Source organism: Colius striatus, chromosome 3 (assembly GCF_028858725.1).
Source record: "Colius striatus isolate bColStr4 chromosome 3, bColStr4.1.hap1, whole genome shotgun sequence".
NCBI classification, from domain to species: Eukaryota; Metazoa; Chordata; class Aves; order Coliiformes; family Coliidae; genus Colius; species Colius striatus.
Window position 1 is genome coordinate 34,856,889 of NC_084761.1, and position 14,289 is coordinate 34,871,177.

Genomic DNA, 14,289 nt, shown 5'->3' on the forward strand with positions numbered 1-14,289 from the left:
ACATATCAAGCATCTTGGATTCCTGCTCAGTAGGCACAAAGGATGTTTAATATCTTAACAGGAGAATCTTGACAGTTTGGAAGACAATAAGCATTAGGAGCAAAAAGTGCAAACTTGCTGTTCTGTATTACTTTTTCTTTTGTATTTATTTCAATGACACCAGCTATTTTTGATAAAACATGTAATACATGTTGAAGCTACACTTCAGCCATAAAAGAACTTAGAGCTCTCAGATATTTCTACTGCAACACTGTGCTCCCATTTAAATGACAACATTCCTACTGAAGCTCCTACTTTGTTGCATGACTCTTCAAGGATCTTCCTATACTCGTTACGCATCTACCAGCTTCTTTGTAAGCAGACGTTCTCTGTAATGAAAAACAGCAAAGAAAAAATAGTAACTGCAAGTTTACAGATACACTTTGATATCTACATGTTTTATATTTGAGTTCAGCATCTGGTTAATAGATTTGTTTCTGTCTCAAAGGCTTATTTCTGTAAATCAAACGCAACTACATAACCTAAGGCAATTAAATTGTAACACTGGCAAAACAAGAAAAAATCTGAAGGAAGTGTGAATTTGTCCATTTATGAGCAAGAAAAACATTTGTATTTATATATTTAATATTTTTACATAATATATATGAAATATGTAATATTTTATAATACCAAGTAAACCAGAGATGATGCCCAATTGTCTGCCAAAATTAGGTTACATTTTGATACCAATGATATTTTACAGAAATCAGCATATGGGTATAAAACTAGGGATTAAGAACAAATACTGTACCAGAAGGATCTAGAACTGGTGTCTTTGGAATAAGCTCACAGGGACTTTGAAGCACTTGATTCTTTAGATGGTTCTGTTATTTAAAAAAAAAAAAAAAGGTGCATTAGGACTTTAGACTTACAACACTCTTAGTAGTAAAAAAGCCTGGAAGCTTTATTTGAAAAATATGTAATACAGTAAAAAGGCACAAGAGAAGGAAATCTAAGACAACACAGAGGTGAGCCACATAAGATATGATCCTAAAAACACAGAATTGTCAGGGATTTCTGTTCTTGTTTCTTGCACTCCTGTGCAGCTGTTCTCAAACAGGTTGGTTTTGCAGGATAGGTCCACGTGGGACCAGCTGGGAAGCCAACAACTAAGATGAATTTGGGAGAAGATGATGGCAAAGACAGCGCTGAAAGATGGTAGGCAGTAAGAAGACAATCCAGGGGAAGAAGTGGGCAGTGCAGAATGGAAGGATGAGGAGGCTGGATAAGTAATACCGACACCTCTCAACTAGGTCCTCTTAATGGAACGTGATCAAAAGAGCAGTTGGCTGGGAGGCAATACCTTAACTCCACAGCCTTTGGCATATGCACACTTCCTTTGCTCCCGTACTCTGTGATGCTCAGTCTTGTTCATTCCTTGCTCTATTTCCACACCAAACTCCCAATTCCTATCAGCATTTTCTGCTCTGTTCCTAGTAACTCTCCACCAGCTTATCTCCCTCTGCCTAGCTACAACCACACCATCTCCTGCAGTTTTTTTTCCTATTTTGGGAACTACCATTGTTGTTCACTTCTTCAAATGAAGAAAGTGCACATATATCTGGTCCATCCCTGACATCTATTTGTCAAATCTATTCTCAAAGGCTTCTGATGATGGCTGTTTCACAACATCCCTAATCTTTCTGTTCCAATACTTTACAATCCTGTAGCTCATTTTTTTTTTTTCCATAAGCTCCCCAGGTCAAGAGGGACAGGGAACTTCTGGAGACAGTCCAGCACAGAGCCACTAAGATGATCAGGGGACTGAATCATCTTCCTTATGAGGAAAGGCTGTGGGAACTGGGGCTGTTTAGTCTGGATAAGAAGAGACTGCAGGGTGATCTCATTAATATTTACAAATATCTAAATGGTGGATGTCAGGAGGTTGGGGCATCACTTTTTTTTCCTGTTGTATCCAGAGACAGGACAAGGGGTAATGGGATGAAACTGAAACACAAAAAGTTCCATTTAAGCATAAGGAAAAACTATATCACTGTTCAGGTGAGAGAGCCCTGGCACAGGCTGCCCAGGGAGAGTGTGGAGTCTCCCTCCCTGGAGGTTTTCAAAACCCACCTGGACACATTTCTGTGTGGCCTGATCTAGGTGGATCTGCTTTGTCAGGGGGGGTTGGACTAGGTGATCTCTAAAGGTCCGTTCCAACCACTACCAGTCTGCAATTCTGTGATTCTATGGTTCTATGACTTATTGCATTTTTTTTTCCCTTATTCTACCTTTGGTAGCTACAAAGAGCAAAGAAACACCATTGGCTTCAATAATAACTCCTTACAGATTGAGAGACGATTTTTTCCTCTAATGTTCTCTTTTTGAGGCTAAGAAAATGCAGTCTGTTCAATATTTGAAAGGAGCTCATGTTTTTCTGACCTCTGCATAATCCTTGGCTGGATTCTCCTCAATTTGTCACTATCTCTTTGCACTATGATACCTAAAACTGGACTCAGTCTTTCAATAACAGCAATACCAATGGTACTTATGTGGCATCATAATTTAAGTCATGTCGAAAATGAATACATTAATCCAGTCCTGGTGGAGATGAAAAAGACATTTCAAAACTGTGGCTCTGCTGGTGCAATGTTTCGAACAGATGCAAACTACTGGACCACTGAAGACTCAATAAAATTTATGTTTTGTCATATCAAACATTTTATTAAGTATAATTGCTAACTAGGACTTCATCCATAGTTGTATATAAGCAAGAATACGATAAGTAAATCCATGAAGAATATCAGAATTAGTGTAAGTTATATGAAATCTCATTTTGTACAAAGGCAACATATATGTTGGTGGTTTACTCTGTATTTAGCAATGTAGGTAACATTTTCTGAAGCCAGGCTCACAGTACATCAATAGAAATTCCTTTACTAGTAGTCCATGTCTAAACAAAAAATCTAATAAAACCTAAATGAACGCAAGGGGCTCTGCTCATGACTGCACAGTCTATACCTTCTCAATTTGGCTTAGGAACTCAAACATTGGAAGAGCTGAGAGCCTTCTGCAGATCAGAAATACTGACATGGGATCTGAATTACATTGCCTCATCCTAGCTTTACACCAGTGCAGCATAATTGCCTCTTCCAGTGGAAGATCTTTGTTGAGAGCTTACAGACACTGAGAGGTGCAAAAAATGGTGGGGATGTGGACATAACAGATGGGGAATTACAGGATAAACTGCTTTTCTCATGTACCTTTTGGTCTTTTGCCTTCACACTTGGACACTAAGCTATTGTTGTCTGATTAACAGTTCTACCCTCCCAGCAAATATGAAGCATATCAAGGATAACTGATGGAATACTAAGCCATAAATGTTTTCTTGGCATTTGTTTGGCCTGTGCTATTTGGGGACAATAAAAGCATCTCATATTCATAATGGTAATATATATATACCACCACAGATCACACCATCAACAATTCTCCTTCTATCTTATTGTGTTGAGCAAAATGCAGAGACAAACACTAATATATATTAATAGTATGCAAATATAATTAATCATAATAGGATGCTGCTGACATTATCACTGCTGTTGATAAAATATAATTAAAATTGTCTGGTCAAATTTTCAGTGCAGTTAGAATTGGCATCTCTGCTCTTGCTGTTTACATGTATCTATCTAAAGATTGTTACACTTAACATCTCTTTATTTTATTATGTTCCTGGGAGAAAGCTAAGCAGAGCTGCCAGTCCTTTACACAGTGTAACTAGTGAGAATTCATACAAAAATTTGAAAGCCATATCTACAAAGGCTGAAGCTAAAATGATTTCTAATTCCAGGACAGGAATTTTAGGAACTATTATCTCAAAAGATTATAAAGAAAAATAAATCAGTTACACCTGAGTTCCCAGGCTTCCATGTCCATGCAATGAGAAAGCATTCAAATGGAAGTTTTGGCTTGTTCAGAAACTGTTGGACTTGATTAAGTACGAACTCCCGTAGGAAGCTACACAAACTAATGAATCACAGAATGGTAAGGGTTGGAAGGGACGACTAGAGATCAATGAGTCCAACTCCTCTGATAAAGCAGGTTCACTTCAATCAGGTCACACAGGAACGTGTCCAGGCCAGTTTTGAAAACCTCCAGAGGAGACTCCACAGCCTCCCTGGGAAACCTGTGCCAGGCCTCCCTCACCCTCACAGGTGAAGAATCATAAGAAGACTACTGAGATGAAAGTGCTTTGAAAAAAAAGAAAGACAATGTTTTGGGGAGATAACAAAAGTGGGAATGAGAGTAGCATGTAGATGGGGACTCTGAAACTATTTTTCACCATTTCTTCCAATAAAAGAATGAGGTAGCATATACTGAAAACAGCAAGTGGTGGGCTTAGAGACAAAAGAAGGGTTTTATTATGCATTTCCAACTCTTTGTGACTCTTTGCTGCAGGATGCTGAGGATGCCCTAATTTTCTGCAAGCTCAAGAACTGACATGGCAAACAAGTAGGTTCATACCCACTTCCTAGTCTTCCACTGCAGCTAACTTGCTTAAGTGACATAAAATTCTATATAATACACCTCCTCAAACTAAAGGCAGCAACAGTATTGGTATGTTTTTACATGTATTTAGGTACATGTGCAAACAAGACCATATTTACAACTGCTGTTAAAGTGAGTAAACTCTTACTCTATTGTACATACAAAAGTACTACTATAAGACTGTATACTCTTTCACTATACCTATTTTCCTTTAATAAAATTAATTCCATGTATTCAGACTCATTGTTAGTCAATACCGTATTTTTGTCACAAAAGGGAGAGAGGAAGAAAGAAAGATTATCTCACCATATTCCTTATACCCTTCCCATGATTTGGCAGTGTATACCAGATTATCCTGTTAGTGTAATACAACTGATGAGATATAACTCATTACCATAATTTAAAAACAACTTGCATTTTTAAAGCTCATGCAGCTGTTTTCAGTTATATAATCAGTAGAATGAAGTAATGGAATAAGAATAAAGACACAGAACAAAAGAATCTGACTGCCAACAACATGCATGTCCCACATCTGTGGAAGATCTTCCTACTTTTTTTCTGTCCTGATAAATGAAAACTGATGCAATGCTTTCTAAAAAGTACATTGGGCCTACATGTTTGGCCATGTATTCTGACTACTCTCACTTGGAATAGAGGGAGTTGTATTAGAGGGTTTTTATGAATATAAAGATTAATGAATTTGTACAATTTGGGCATGCAAAGCATTTTTATCAGGCATATTCCATTTAGAATAAGCAGTAAACCATATATAAGGGTAGTGTCAAAGTTTACTGAATAGGGCCCTTGGTAGCTAATGTAACATTTCTCCAACAAATCAAAGGTATTGTTCTATGCTCACATGAATATACAGTAGCCATTACCTTAAATTTAAAACTCACTGTGAGCAGCAAACACACTGTGGGGATATGAAGGCCATATTGTATCTGTGGAGTCTGGAGAGATTTTCTTCATATGGCTTTGCCTGGTTGAAATATATGTTGCAGTTGAAAGCTAAAGGGATTACTTTTGAATAGTCATCACAAAGGTTGATTATATTCGTATATCATTTAGCTGGACCCTGCAGGCTATTATTCCATTAGCTGCATTGGCCCCGCACTGTCAAAAAGTTGATCATATAATGTAAAAAGGTTACATGCTCTGTTAAGGTATGTGAAGTAACTTGAAACAGTAATCTTTTAAGAGCACTACAGCTTTGTACTTGAAGGTAGATTGCATTTAAAATAAATACCCACAAAATGGAATAAATACAACAAACCTACCTCCATTTCCTATTCTTCCTACTTTGAATACGCTGTATATAATTTGAACAAGTTAATTGTATCAGGTAAGATTTTGGCTACAGAGTATTTTTTCAGCCTCCAATCCAAAGAGCTATACCTCAAAATAGCTGTGTCTTTATGCAAAGTACTCACTGAAATTACGTTTCTGGTGAAAAAGATTTGCTGATTATGTTTCCGTTTAACATACAGACACACACACATTTTCTTTCAGTGCTTAATAAAATGGATCTTCAGATGGTTCCATTATGTGGATGCCTTAATATTATTTTATGCTAAAACATGGACAGTGCATTAGATTGAAAGCATCTTACTGTTCCACAAGGCAGAGTAATCATGGACTATCCCTAGATAGCAAATGCTCCCATTGGGGAAACAATACCAACAGCACAGGCTAATGAATCACAGTAGTTATTAATCATGGGCGTTTGTAAGATCCACGTATAATAGAAATGAACTCTCAAGATTAGAAAGGTTAGAAGGTGGGACTGATGACAAGATGGGAGATCATTCAATCGCATATTACAATCAGTTTATGGACGAGTATTTGCTTCAATGCAATTGTGTGCACACTTGCTTTGGTCTTTCTAAGCAGGCAGAGAAAGAAACAATTTAGTCAGCTCGGTTCACTTAGCTTTCAGATCCTTGTAGGACAATTTGCCAAAAATAAATAAATAAATACATGCATACAAGACCCTTAGGGCTTATGGCCTAGTTAGAAATGAGACAGTGCTTCTTTTATTAGACAAAGTTGTTTAATTTAAAGTGTAAAAATGAGAGTTGGTTCTCTTTTGGTATACTGTATATATTATTCAGGGCAATGAATGAATTTTATGAGTACAAATGGGAGCCTTTAATGAACTACAGCAAGCATTTGAGCAGGTAGACTTCTCTGAATAAAGGCTTCACAGATGGGTAGGTTTATGAATGAGAAGTAAAATTTATTTTATATGCTTTTATAGAGTCTACTCAGACTATAGCACTGTTAGGAAAGTGCAAGGTTTGCATGAGAAAACCTAACAGGAATACAATTTTTTTTGGTGCCTAATGACTTCCATTGTTTACTTATTCACAATCAACAGTCTTCAGACAAGTTAATCTTCCTTTCTTATGTAGTTTGTGCATGTGCCAGATGCTTGTACAACAACGGAAATCTCTCTTGATCATCCACTTTTCAGTTATGTTCACTGTGAATATGATACACTAGTTTGTGACAATACACTAGTTTGTACAATAGTTTGTGGCATCTTTTGCACAAACCATTTGTTGACTGTGAACTTTAAATAACAGCTCTATCAAGTCGGATTGTTGACTGCGGGTAGAAAAAAGGGGATTTTCTTAAAGCCAAAATATGATGCTTTGTCTTTTGTATATCTGGAAGCTAGAGATGAGAAAAATTCTACACAAATTTTGCTGACACGGGAAAATCAACTTTTCAAAACTATGAAGAAACCTAAACAAAATAGCATATAGTTTCTGGTTTATAGTTTTATCTTTACTGTCAACAAATTTTACATGAAATTCAAACTAGTAGTTTAAAGTTTCAAGACAGCATCTCATCTCTGGCTCTACCTCAACCCAAGGTGGGGAGAAATTAAGAAAGCAATGTTTCCAGTTCAGTATCTTCAAACTTTCTCAGCCTAAGGCAAAATTTTCCAGCAACACAAAACAGCTGGTTAATCAAGGTTTCTATGGTGCATCCAGGAATTCCCAGAAGGCCCAGAGAAGGGTTTCATTTCTTCACCTCCCACCCAGATGCAGTATAAAGATCGAAACTGGAAGCTACTTGCTGTCTCCTAAAGACAGGACAAGGCCCAGAGGAAGTTCCTGAGAAATCAAAGTTCTGAGCAAAGTGGGGCTGCTGGCTCTTGTCGTAGAAGCCAAGCTCACCCTTGGCTGCCTGGAGGAGTTGGTGAGGAGAGAACATACAGGCAGTATAAAATCACTTTCACTATCTTTATTTCTGCTGAAAACTGTGAGCCACCAGTAGAGATTAAGCCCAAAAGCTACTTAGAAATTGTTATGAAAGGAAATCCTTATTGTGCTCAAAGATTTGGTGTTCTATAGGCTTGGAGAACTTTTGTCAGCATTTTAGAAGACATTACTACAGGCTTTTACAAAAGTGTGTATGTCTTAATTGCACATGCACAGAAGTTTCTACCAAGCATCTTCAGAGTTCTGAATGAAATCTGATCTCATTGCAAAGAGCAAAGAAGCAGTAAGTGGACTGATGTTTCAGACAACATAATGGTCATAACAAAATAATCACATTTGCTTCCACTTTGTGTGCAGAATTACCACTGCTACATTAAGTTGAAAGCAAAGCAGGGTGTATCGGGTGCACAGTAAATAATTACAATATGTTAGATGTGAAAACACAGATTTCAGGCATAGGGGTGATTCCAAGACCAATTCATGACCCAATCAGTATAGGGAACAATTCTTGCTGTATTCTCCCAAATAACTACATTCCTTGTCCTATAAAACTTTCAAATACTCTGCTTGGAAGCCTTTTTTATGTGTGTACTATGTAACTTTCTTGTATGGTCACACACAAAAACTCATACCTTATCCCTTACTAATATAGACATACTATATTAAGTCTGTTAAGTACTTATTATTAAGGTCCTATTAAAATCTGCAAGACTGGATAGCAGGACAGTTCATAACTGCATTTTGTAAACAACTTCTTCTACCTATTGAGTAAAATGTGGCACTGAACAGAAGAGCTCAGTATTTAAATCACTGTGTCTGATATTTATTTCTGAGTATGCAACTTTATGTATCTTAAAAGAATCTGGCTGTTAGAGAGTGGTTAGCAATCCTTTCTCTGAAATACAGGCCCCTCAAAGGTGTCCCAAAGGGAGGGAAAGCTGGAAAACTCAGATTACTTAAACACTTCCTCTTGCTTAATTATATGCCGTCAGTATATACTCAAATATAGTATCAAACTGCTCTGATTAGGAGAATCTCTGATTTTAGTTCTTTTTGCCTTATCTCTGTACTCCGATGTGAGTGCTCTGTCTAATTTTGTTGAGTGTTTCTTGCTCTGCAGAGCTCATTCTTTATGCTTTGGTTTGGCTTTGCTGTTTTTTGGCCTCTAAAGGCATACTTTAACTTCTATAATTATATGTAACAGGACTTCTTCATGGTTGAAACTTCTTTATTTCAGTATCTCCACTGACTGTTCTGCCTGGTGGCTCATAAACTGTTGAAATATCCTCTGAGGCCTCTATAAATCAGGTTTGCTGTTTTGTTTTGTTTGTTCTGTTTGGGAAACTGTCTTCCAAGAGCTTAGCCAAAGATATCTTCCAGGTATAGAAACTGAAGCCAGTGAAGCAGAGAAAATCAAGCAATGCATCTGCTACAAAAAAAAACCCCAAAAACAGATTCCAGGGAGAAGGTTTTTCTCCTTATCTGAGTTGAGTTTTATCTCTTCTAATGCATCTTAGGCACGAGTGCATCCTCTCTGGCTAAGGAGATGTAGGGGAAGCATCTGGAAGATTATGTTCTTTGATAAGAAGATACAGAATACCTTATGGAAGTATCAGTTTCCTTGTGACTAAGGTTTTCTGGGAAGAATACCATTGTCTGTAACAACTCAAGTCCTCCTGTGATGCAAAGTGCTCCTTCTCTCTTTCTCCAAAAAAAAACCCCAAATAACAAAAAAATTAGCTGCTGAAATTAAGGTCCAGATTTATGCAGGATCTTTGCATTCACATGGATACAATGCCACATGAGATACCTCTCCCATAGACACTTTGGAGAAGCTTCTTCGTCTTAGCTTTCTTTGCTGATTTTATCAACAGCATGAGATTAGAACTACTTTTCACCAGGCATTGTGAATTACACTTTTCTTGGTCAAAGCAACACTGAGTGTTGAGTTTCTCCCTCTTAGTTTTTGGATTTACAGCTCTGTTCTTTCAGACAGCATGGGACAACTTGAAAGGCCACTACTTGTCTTCCATCTTTACAGATAAGTAGAGAAGTTGAGCTTTCAGGCCAGTCACTCGTTTCTTTTGATGAGAAATAGATTCACATGAAATAAAGATTACACTGAAAAATGGAAATGCATTTCTCATTTAATTAGTAGTCAGCATAAGACTTGTGATCTACTTTAGAAAGTTATAGAACTACATAGATTTTTTTAAGAGTATGCCAATAGAGGCCAAAATGAAAAAATAAATGTTCTGGCTAGTCTGGGCCCAATCCTCAAGTGATGTAACCAATGCAGCTTCCTGGAGTCAGCACGGTTATGTCAGCTTTGCCAAAAGACTTCAAAACGTGTGTTTTAAAAAAACATTTGACTTCAGTAATTTTAAATTCACTTTGAATTATGCCATACCAATGACAATGTTTTACTTTAGGAATAGTTGAGCTTAGAAACATCCACCAGGCAAACAAATGCCAGGCAAATAAAGTAAAAGATGTCACTGTGCCGTTCCATTCCTCAACTACAGTGACAAGGCTGAGAACCACCAGCAGATACTCTCAGTGCAGCAGAAACTTAATGAGGCTGAAGGGAAGCAAGGACTTCTAGGCCTGAGGGAAGAAGAGCAGTGACAAGTAATAAATTTTTTAATTTTTTTGGACCTTTCCCCAACCACGATGCAAAAGGAGGAAAAGAAACAGGGCTGTTTCTGTGTTGCTGCCACAAGTTAGACTGTTAAAGGAAGGTTTGACTCTCAGTCCTGTACCTCACAAAGGCATCAGTGGAAGTGGAGTCAGGCACCATTTCAGTTACAGCTACTGCCAATGTGACATGCCTTCTTAAGATGTGATAAAAATCATGCAAAGTTGCCAGCAGAGAAATAAAGAACGTTTCAAGAAAGAATGTTTCCTCAGAGCACAAGTCTGAGAGGGATTCTGGAAGAAGTTTGTGTTTTTTTTCAAAAAAAAACTGTTCTCACAATCTAGGAAACCTGTTTTGGAACTACTAACTACTATAGGTTTCAAAGGATCCATTTCCCAAATTAACAAAGTGAATGCAGAACACAAGATGATTTCAGCTATCTGAATTTGCTACAGACCTGGGGATCTCATGGTATCACCCAATTCATGAGAGGAAGTGAGAGTCTCTTTGGAAACTGGATAAATTCCACACATTAGATAGAAGACTGGGTAAGAGTAATTTGATAATTTAACACCAGATTGTACTAAGAGGAAAGCTGCACTTGGTGCTTTGACAGAAAAGCAGATCTTCCTGATAGAAACAATAGATGTGTAGCTTTCATCCTAAAATATGTGCTGGAATATATGTTCAGATCAAATCATATTCCAAACCTCATCTTGAAGCTCACAAAGTATAATAGACATATTTTCTTCCTATCAGTTCTAATAAGACACCCTTGCTTGGGGGTTTAAGAGTCTTCAAGCAAAGCCTTGCTCCATCAGAAGGAATATTTCATAGGCAGAAATCTTGAAGACTGCCCTTCACCCAATAGCAGAACACTAGTTTGATCCTGATGTGCAAATACATTTATTAGGCACAAATCTAGAAATTGTATTTTGGCTTCTTCTGATTTCTGCTTAGATTATGTCTATTATTTTATGAACCAGCTAAGAAGAATATTTGTAACATGAAAGAATAAAAATGCCAGCCTTTTGTAGAGGCTTTATTTGAGCTGAGTTTTGGTTTGTGGTGAACTCCACAGACTGTGCTTAGAGCCAGGCCAGTGCACTCAGTAGCGTGAACATCCGCGTCCTTTACACGCATCTTCAGTGATCACATAAGCTCAGTGTGCACAAAGGGAGCACGATGGGTCACATGCAAGCCTGTCAGGCAGATGGCAGTGGGCTAACAGTCTTGGAAAGGTTTACTTGCCTGAACGCAAATCTCTGTTGAACTGCTTGCTGTGGCTCTATTTAATTCTTAATCTTTGCTTCTCTGTTTAACTCCTAATCTTTGCTTCTCTCTTTAATTCCTAGCTGCTTTAGAGACCTGTTGTAACACAGCAGTTAAAAAAATATTCACATGTACTGTTGAGCCTCCCCAAAGAGCACTAACTTGACACGTGGGCCATGACAGCTGGGCTTGGACTACTAAGAAATCTAATCCAGGGTTTCCATCATCTCAGTTGTTGCCTTTCTTTCATTACAGTTTGACTCAGCCCCTAATGGATTCAGCTTTATAAAATCAGAAAAAAAAGGAAAAGAAAGCAATTTATTCATGTTTCACTAGAGCTCACAGAAGACATGAAATTTCTCTAAAAATGTAAATTATTTTGTGCCACACAAGTGAGACTGGGCAGCTAAAGCTCTTTGAGGAACGCTGTTTCCCAGGACTAATGTTTTTATACCAGTGATTGAATAAATCGATCCCTTTATTATCACAGCTCTTTTAGGCTCCTTCTTCTTCTTCAGAATGTAACCAAAGGTACTGAGGCAACCTTTTAAATGGTAAGAAAATTGATTATGCGTGCTAATTTTGTTTTTAATCCCAGACATATAAAAATAAGCACCATAGATATGTGTAGCAGAAATCAATATCTCTTAAGCATCAAGTTGGTAAAAACATGGATTTAGTAAGAATCTAAGATGTAAAAGACTAATGTACAAACTAAGCTCTTATTTATGTAATATGCCTTTATACAGGCTCGATGTAAACCTGAAAGAAACTATTTCAGAAGAGCAGAAATGGTTTACTTGCACTGCATCAAAAATGACCCCATAAGACCTCCTTTACCGAGATAGCTCAGATATTTAATGTGAATGTATGTTTTTAAAGGATTTCTTGTCTTATGTCCAGTCATTCTTGTTAATTCATGGGACAGCATACTGCAGATGTGCTCTTTTTTTGTGTTACATAAAGCAAAAATTACATTTAACAAGTGTAGGGTTGGTCATAAAAAATAAATAAAAATAGACTCTTAAAAGCTGGGAAATCACAAAGTGAAGCTATCAGTCATTCTTATTGAGAGGGCTGAGGACAACGTGAAATAAAACTTGCACATCTATGAGCAGACATTCCTAAAATGCTAGCACTTGCCTGTTATTTCACGTTCTCAATAGGTTGTTTTTATTGGACCAATATGTCTTCCTTTAGGGTAAGCTGCAATGCACATTTTCACTAGATGCCCTTTCTAGTCACTGGCTTAAATTTTAATAGTAATTAAATTAAATATTTTGAACCTATCTGCAAGTTTGTTAACTTGAAAGAGTAGAAAACAAAGTGTTAGTTTTTACGTGTTCTGAGTGAGAACATTAACCACATATTTTTTTCCTTTAACAGTAGTATTCTTCAGTAATGTAATTGTTTAACAAGAAAATAAAATAATTTTCACAATGATTAGCTCTCTAACACTAATCCGAATCTAAGTTCCAATTTGTGCACCTTATTGATATGTACACTAATCTTATGCACACCAACATACATCCCTAAATACCATTATTACTGGTATGTAATTCTATGTGGTTTTACTCCTTCCTGAGCACAGATGAGATAAACAGTACCTCTTCAAAATAGGAATATTCTCCTCTATTTTTTACAGATACTAAAGATCTTCATCCTGCATATCTCCTTTGTAATCAAATAGTCTTCTCCCCAAAATATCTTCTCGAGTTGGCATAAGATGGTATATTCAAAGACTTGCTACAAACAATTTCTAATTATAAGCTATTCTTTGAGATTCAGTACAGTATAAACTCAAGTCAAGACATGGAACCAAAATGCCCTGTGAGGCAGTGAGGTCAGATTTCTTTTTATCAACACATGAAAGACAAATAGAAAAGTTGTTTCTTTGGACCCCTCATCACCATTTGACACCACCAAAAATTGCTGTCTCATCTTAATCAGATTGATGGAGTTTGCAATAAGTCAACTTATTATAAGTGAGACTTTAATACAGATTCTTTCCCAAAAGAGCACAGACATAGAGAGGGAAGATCAGATTAGACAGACCAAATGTCAGCAAGACATAGAATTATAGAATCGTTTCAGCTGGAAGAGACTTTTAAGATCTTCAAGTCTAGCCTTTGTCCTTGTTCTATCAACCACTAGACCATTTCCTTAAGTGCAACATCCCACCCATCTCTTAAACACTTCCAGAGACGGTGACTCCACCACCTCTGTCTTGAAGCACAACTGAAAGTCTCATTTTGATGTGTTATTTATGTTTTCTGATTCAGATCAGAACAACTACATCCATGGAGACGTATCTGCACATTAGGTAAATCACTTCTGAATTTTGGTCAGTCTTTCTTACTATTCAATATCCTAGATGTCTAAGTGACATTCAGAAAGAGGAGTCATTCTATGGTCTTCCAGGACACTGTTACTTTAGAGATCACTAAATATATTCAACCATATTAAAAATTAAAATCTTCTAAACTTCTAAAATACATGTCTTTTTGGTGTGTTTACATTCACATTATTGTTTGTAAGCGCAAAAAGTCTTCACAATTAATGATTACATGAAAAGGTAAGTTTAGTATAAAATTGGTTTTCTTATTTTATAAGAAAAACATG

The 14,289-nt window shown here is 37.0% G+C and overlaps 1 protein-coding gene across 1 annotated transcript in view; it reads right to left on the reverse strand.

The window, feature by feature from the left end:
* Positions 1–322: 322 nt before the first annotated feature.
* Positions 323–14,289, reverse strand: part of TTC29 (tetratricopeptide repeat domain 29) — a 129,636-nt gene continuing 115,669 nt past the window's right edge. The window contains exons 10-11 of the mRNA XM_061993686.1: positions 791–863; positions 323–368 (exon numbers count right to left, since the gene is read on the reverse strand). Coding sequence (XP_061849670.1) covers positions 826–863 — 38 coding nt within the window. The 3' untranslated portion in view covers positions 323–368; positions 791–825. The remainder of the gene's footprint in view (positions 369–790; positions 864–14,289) is intronic.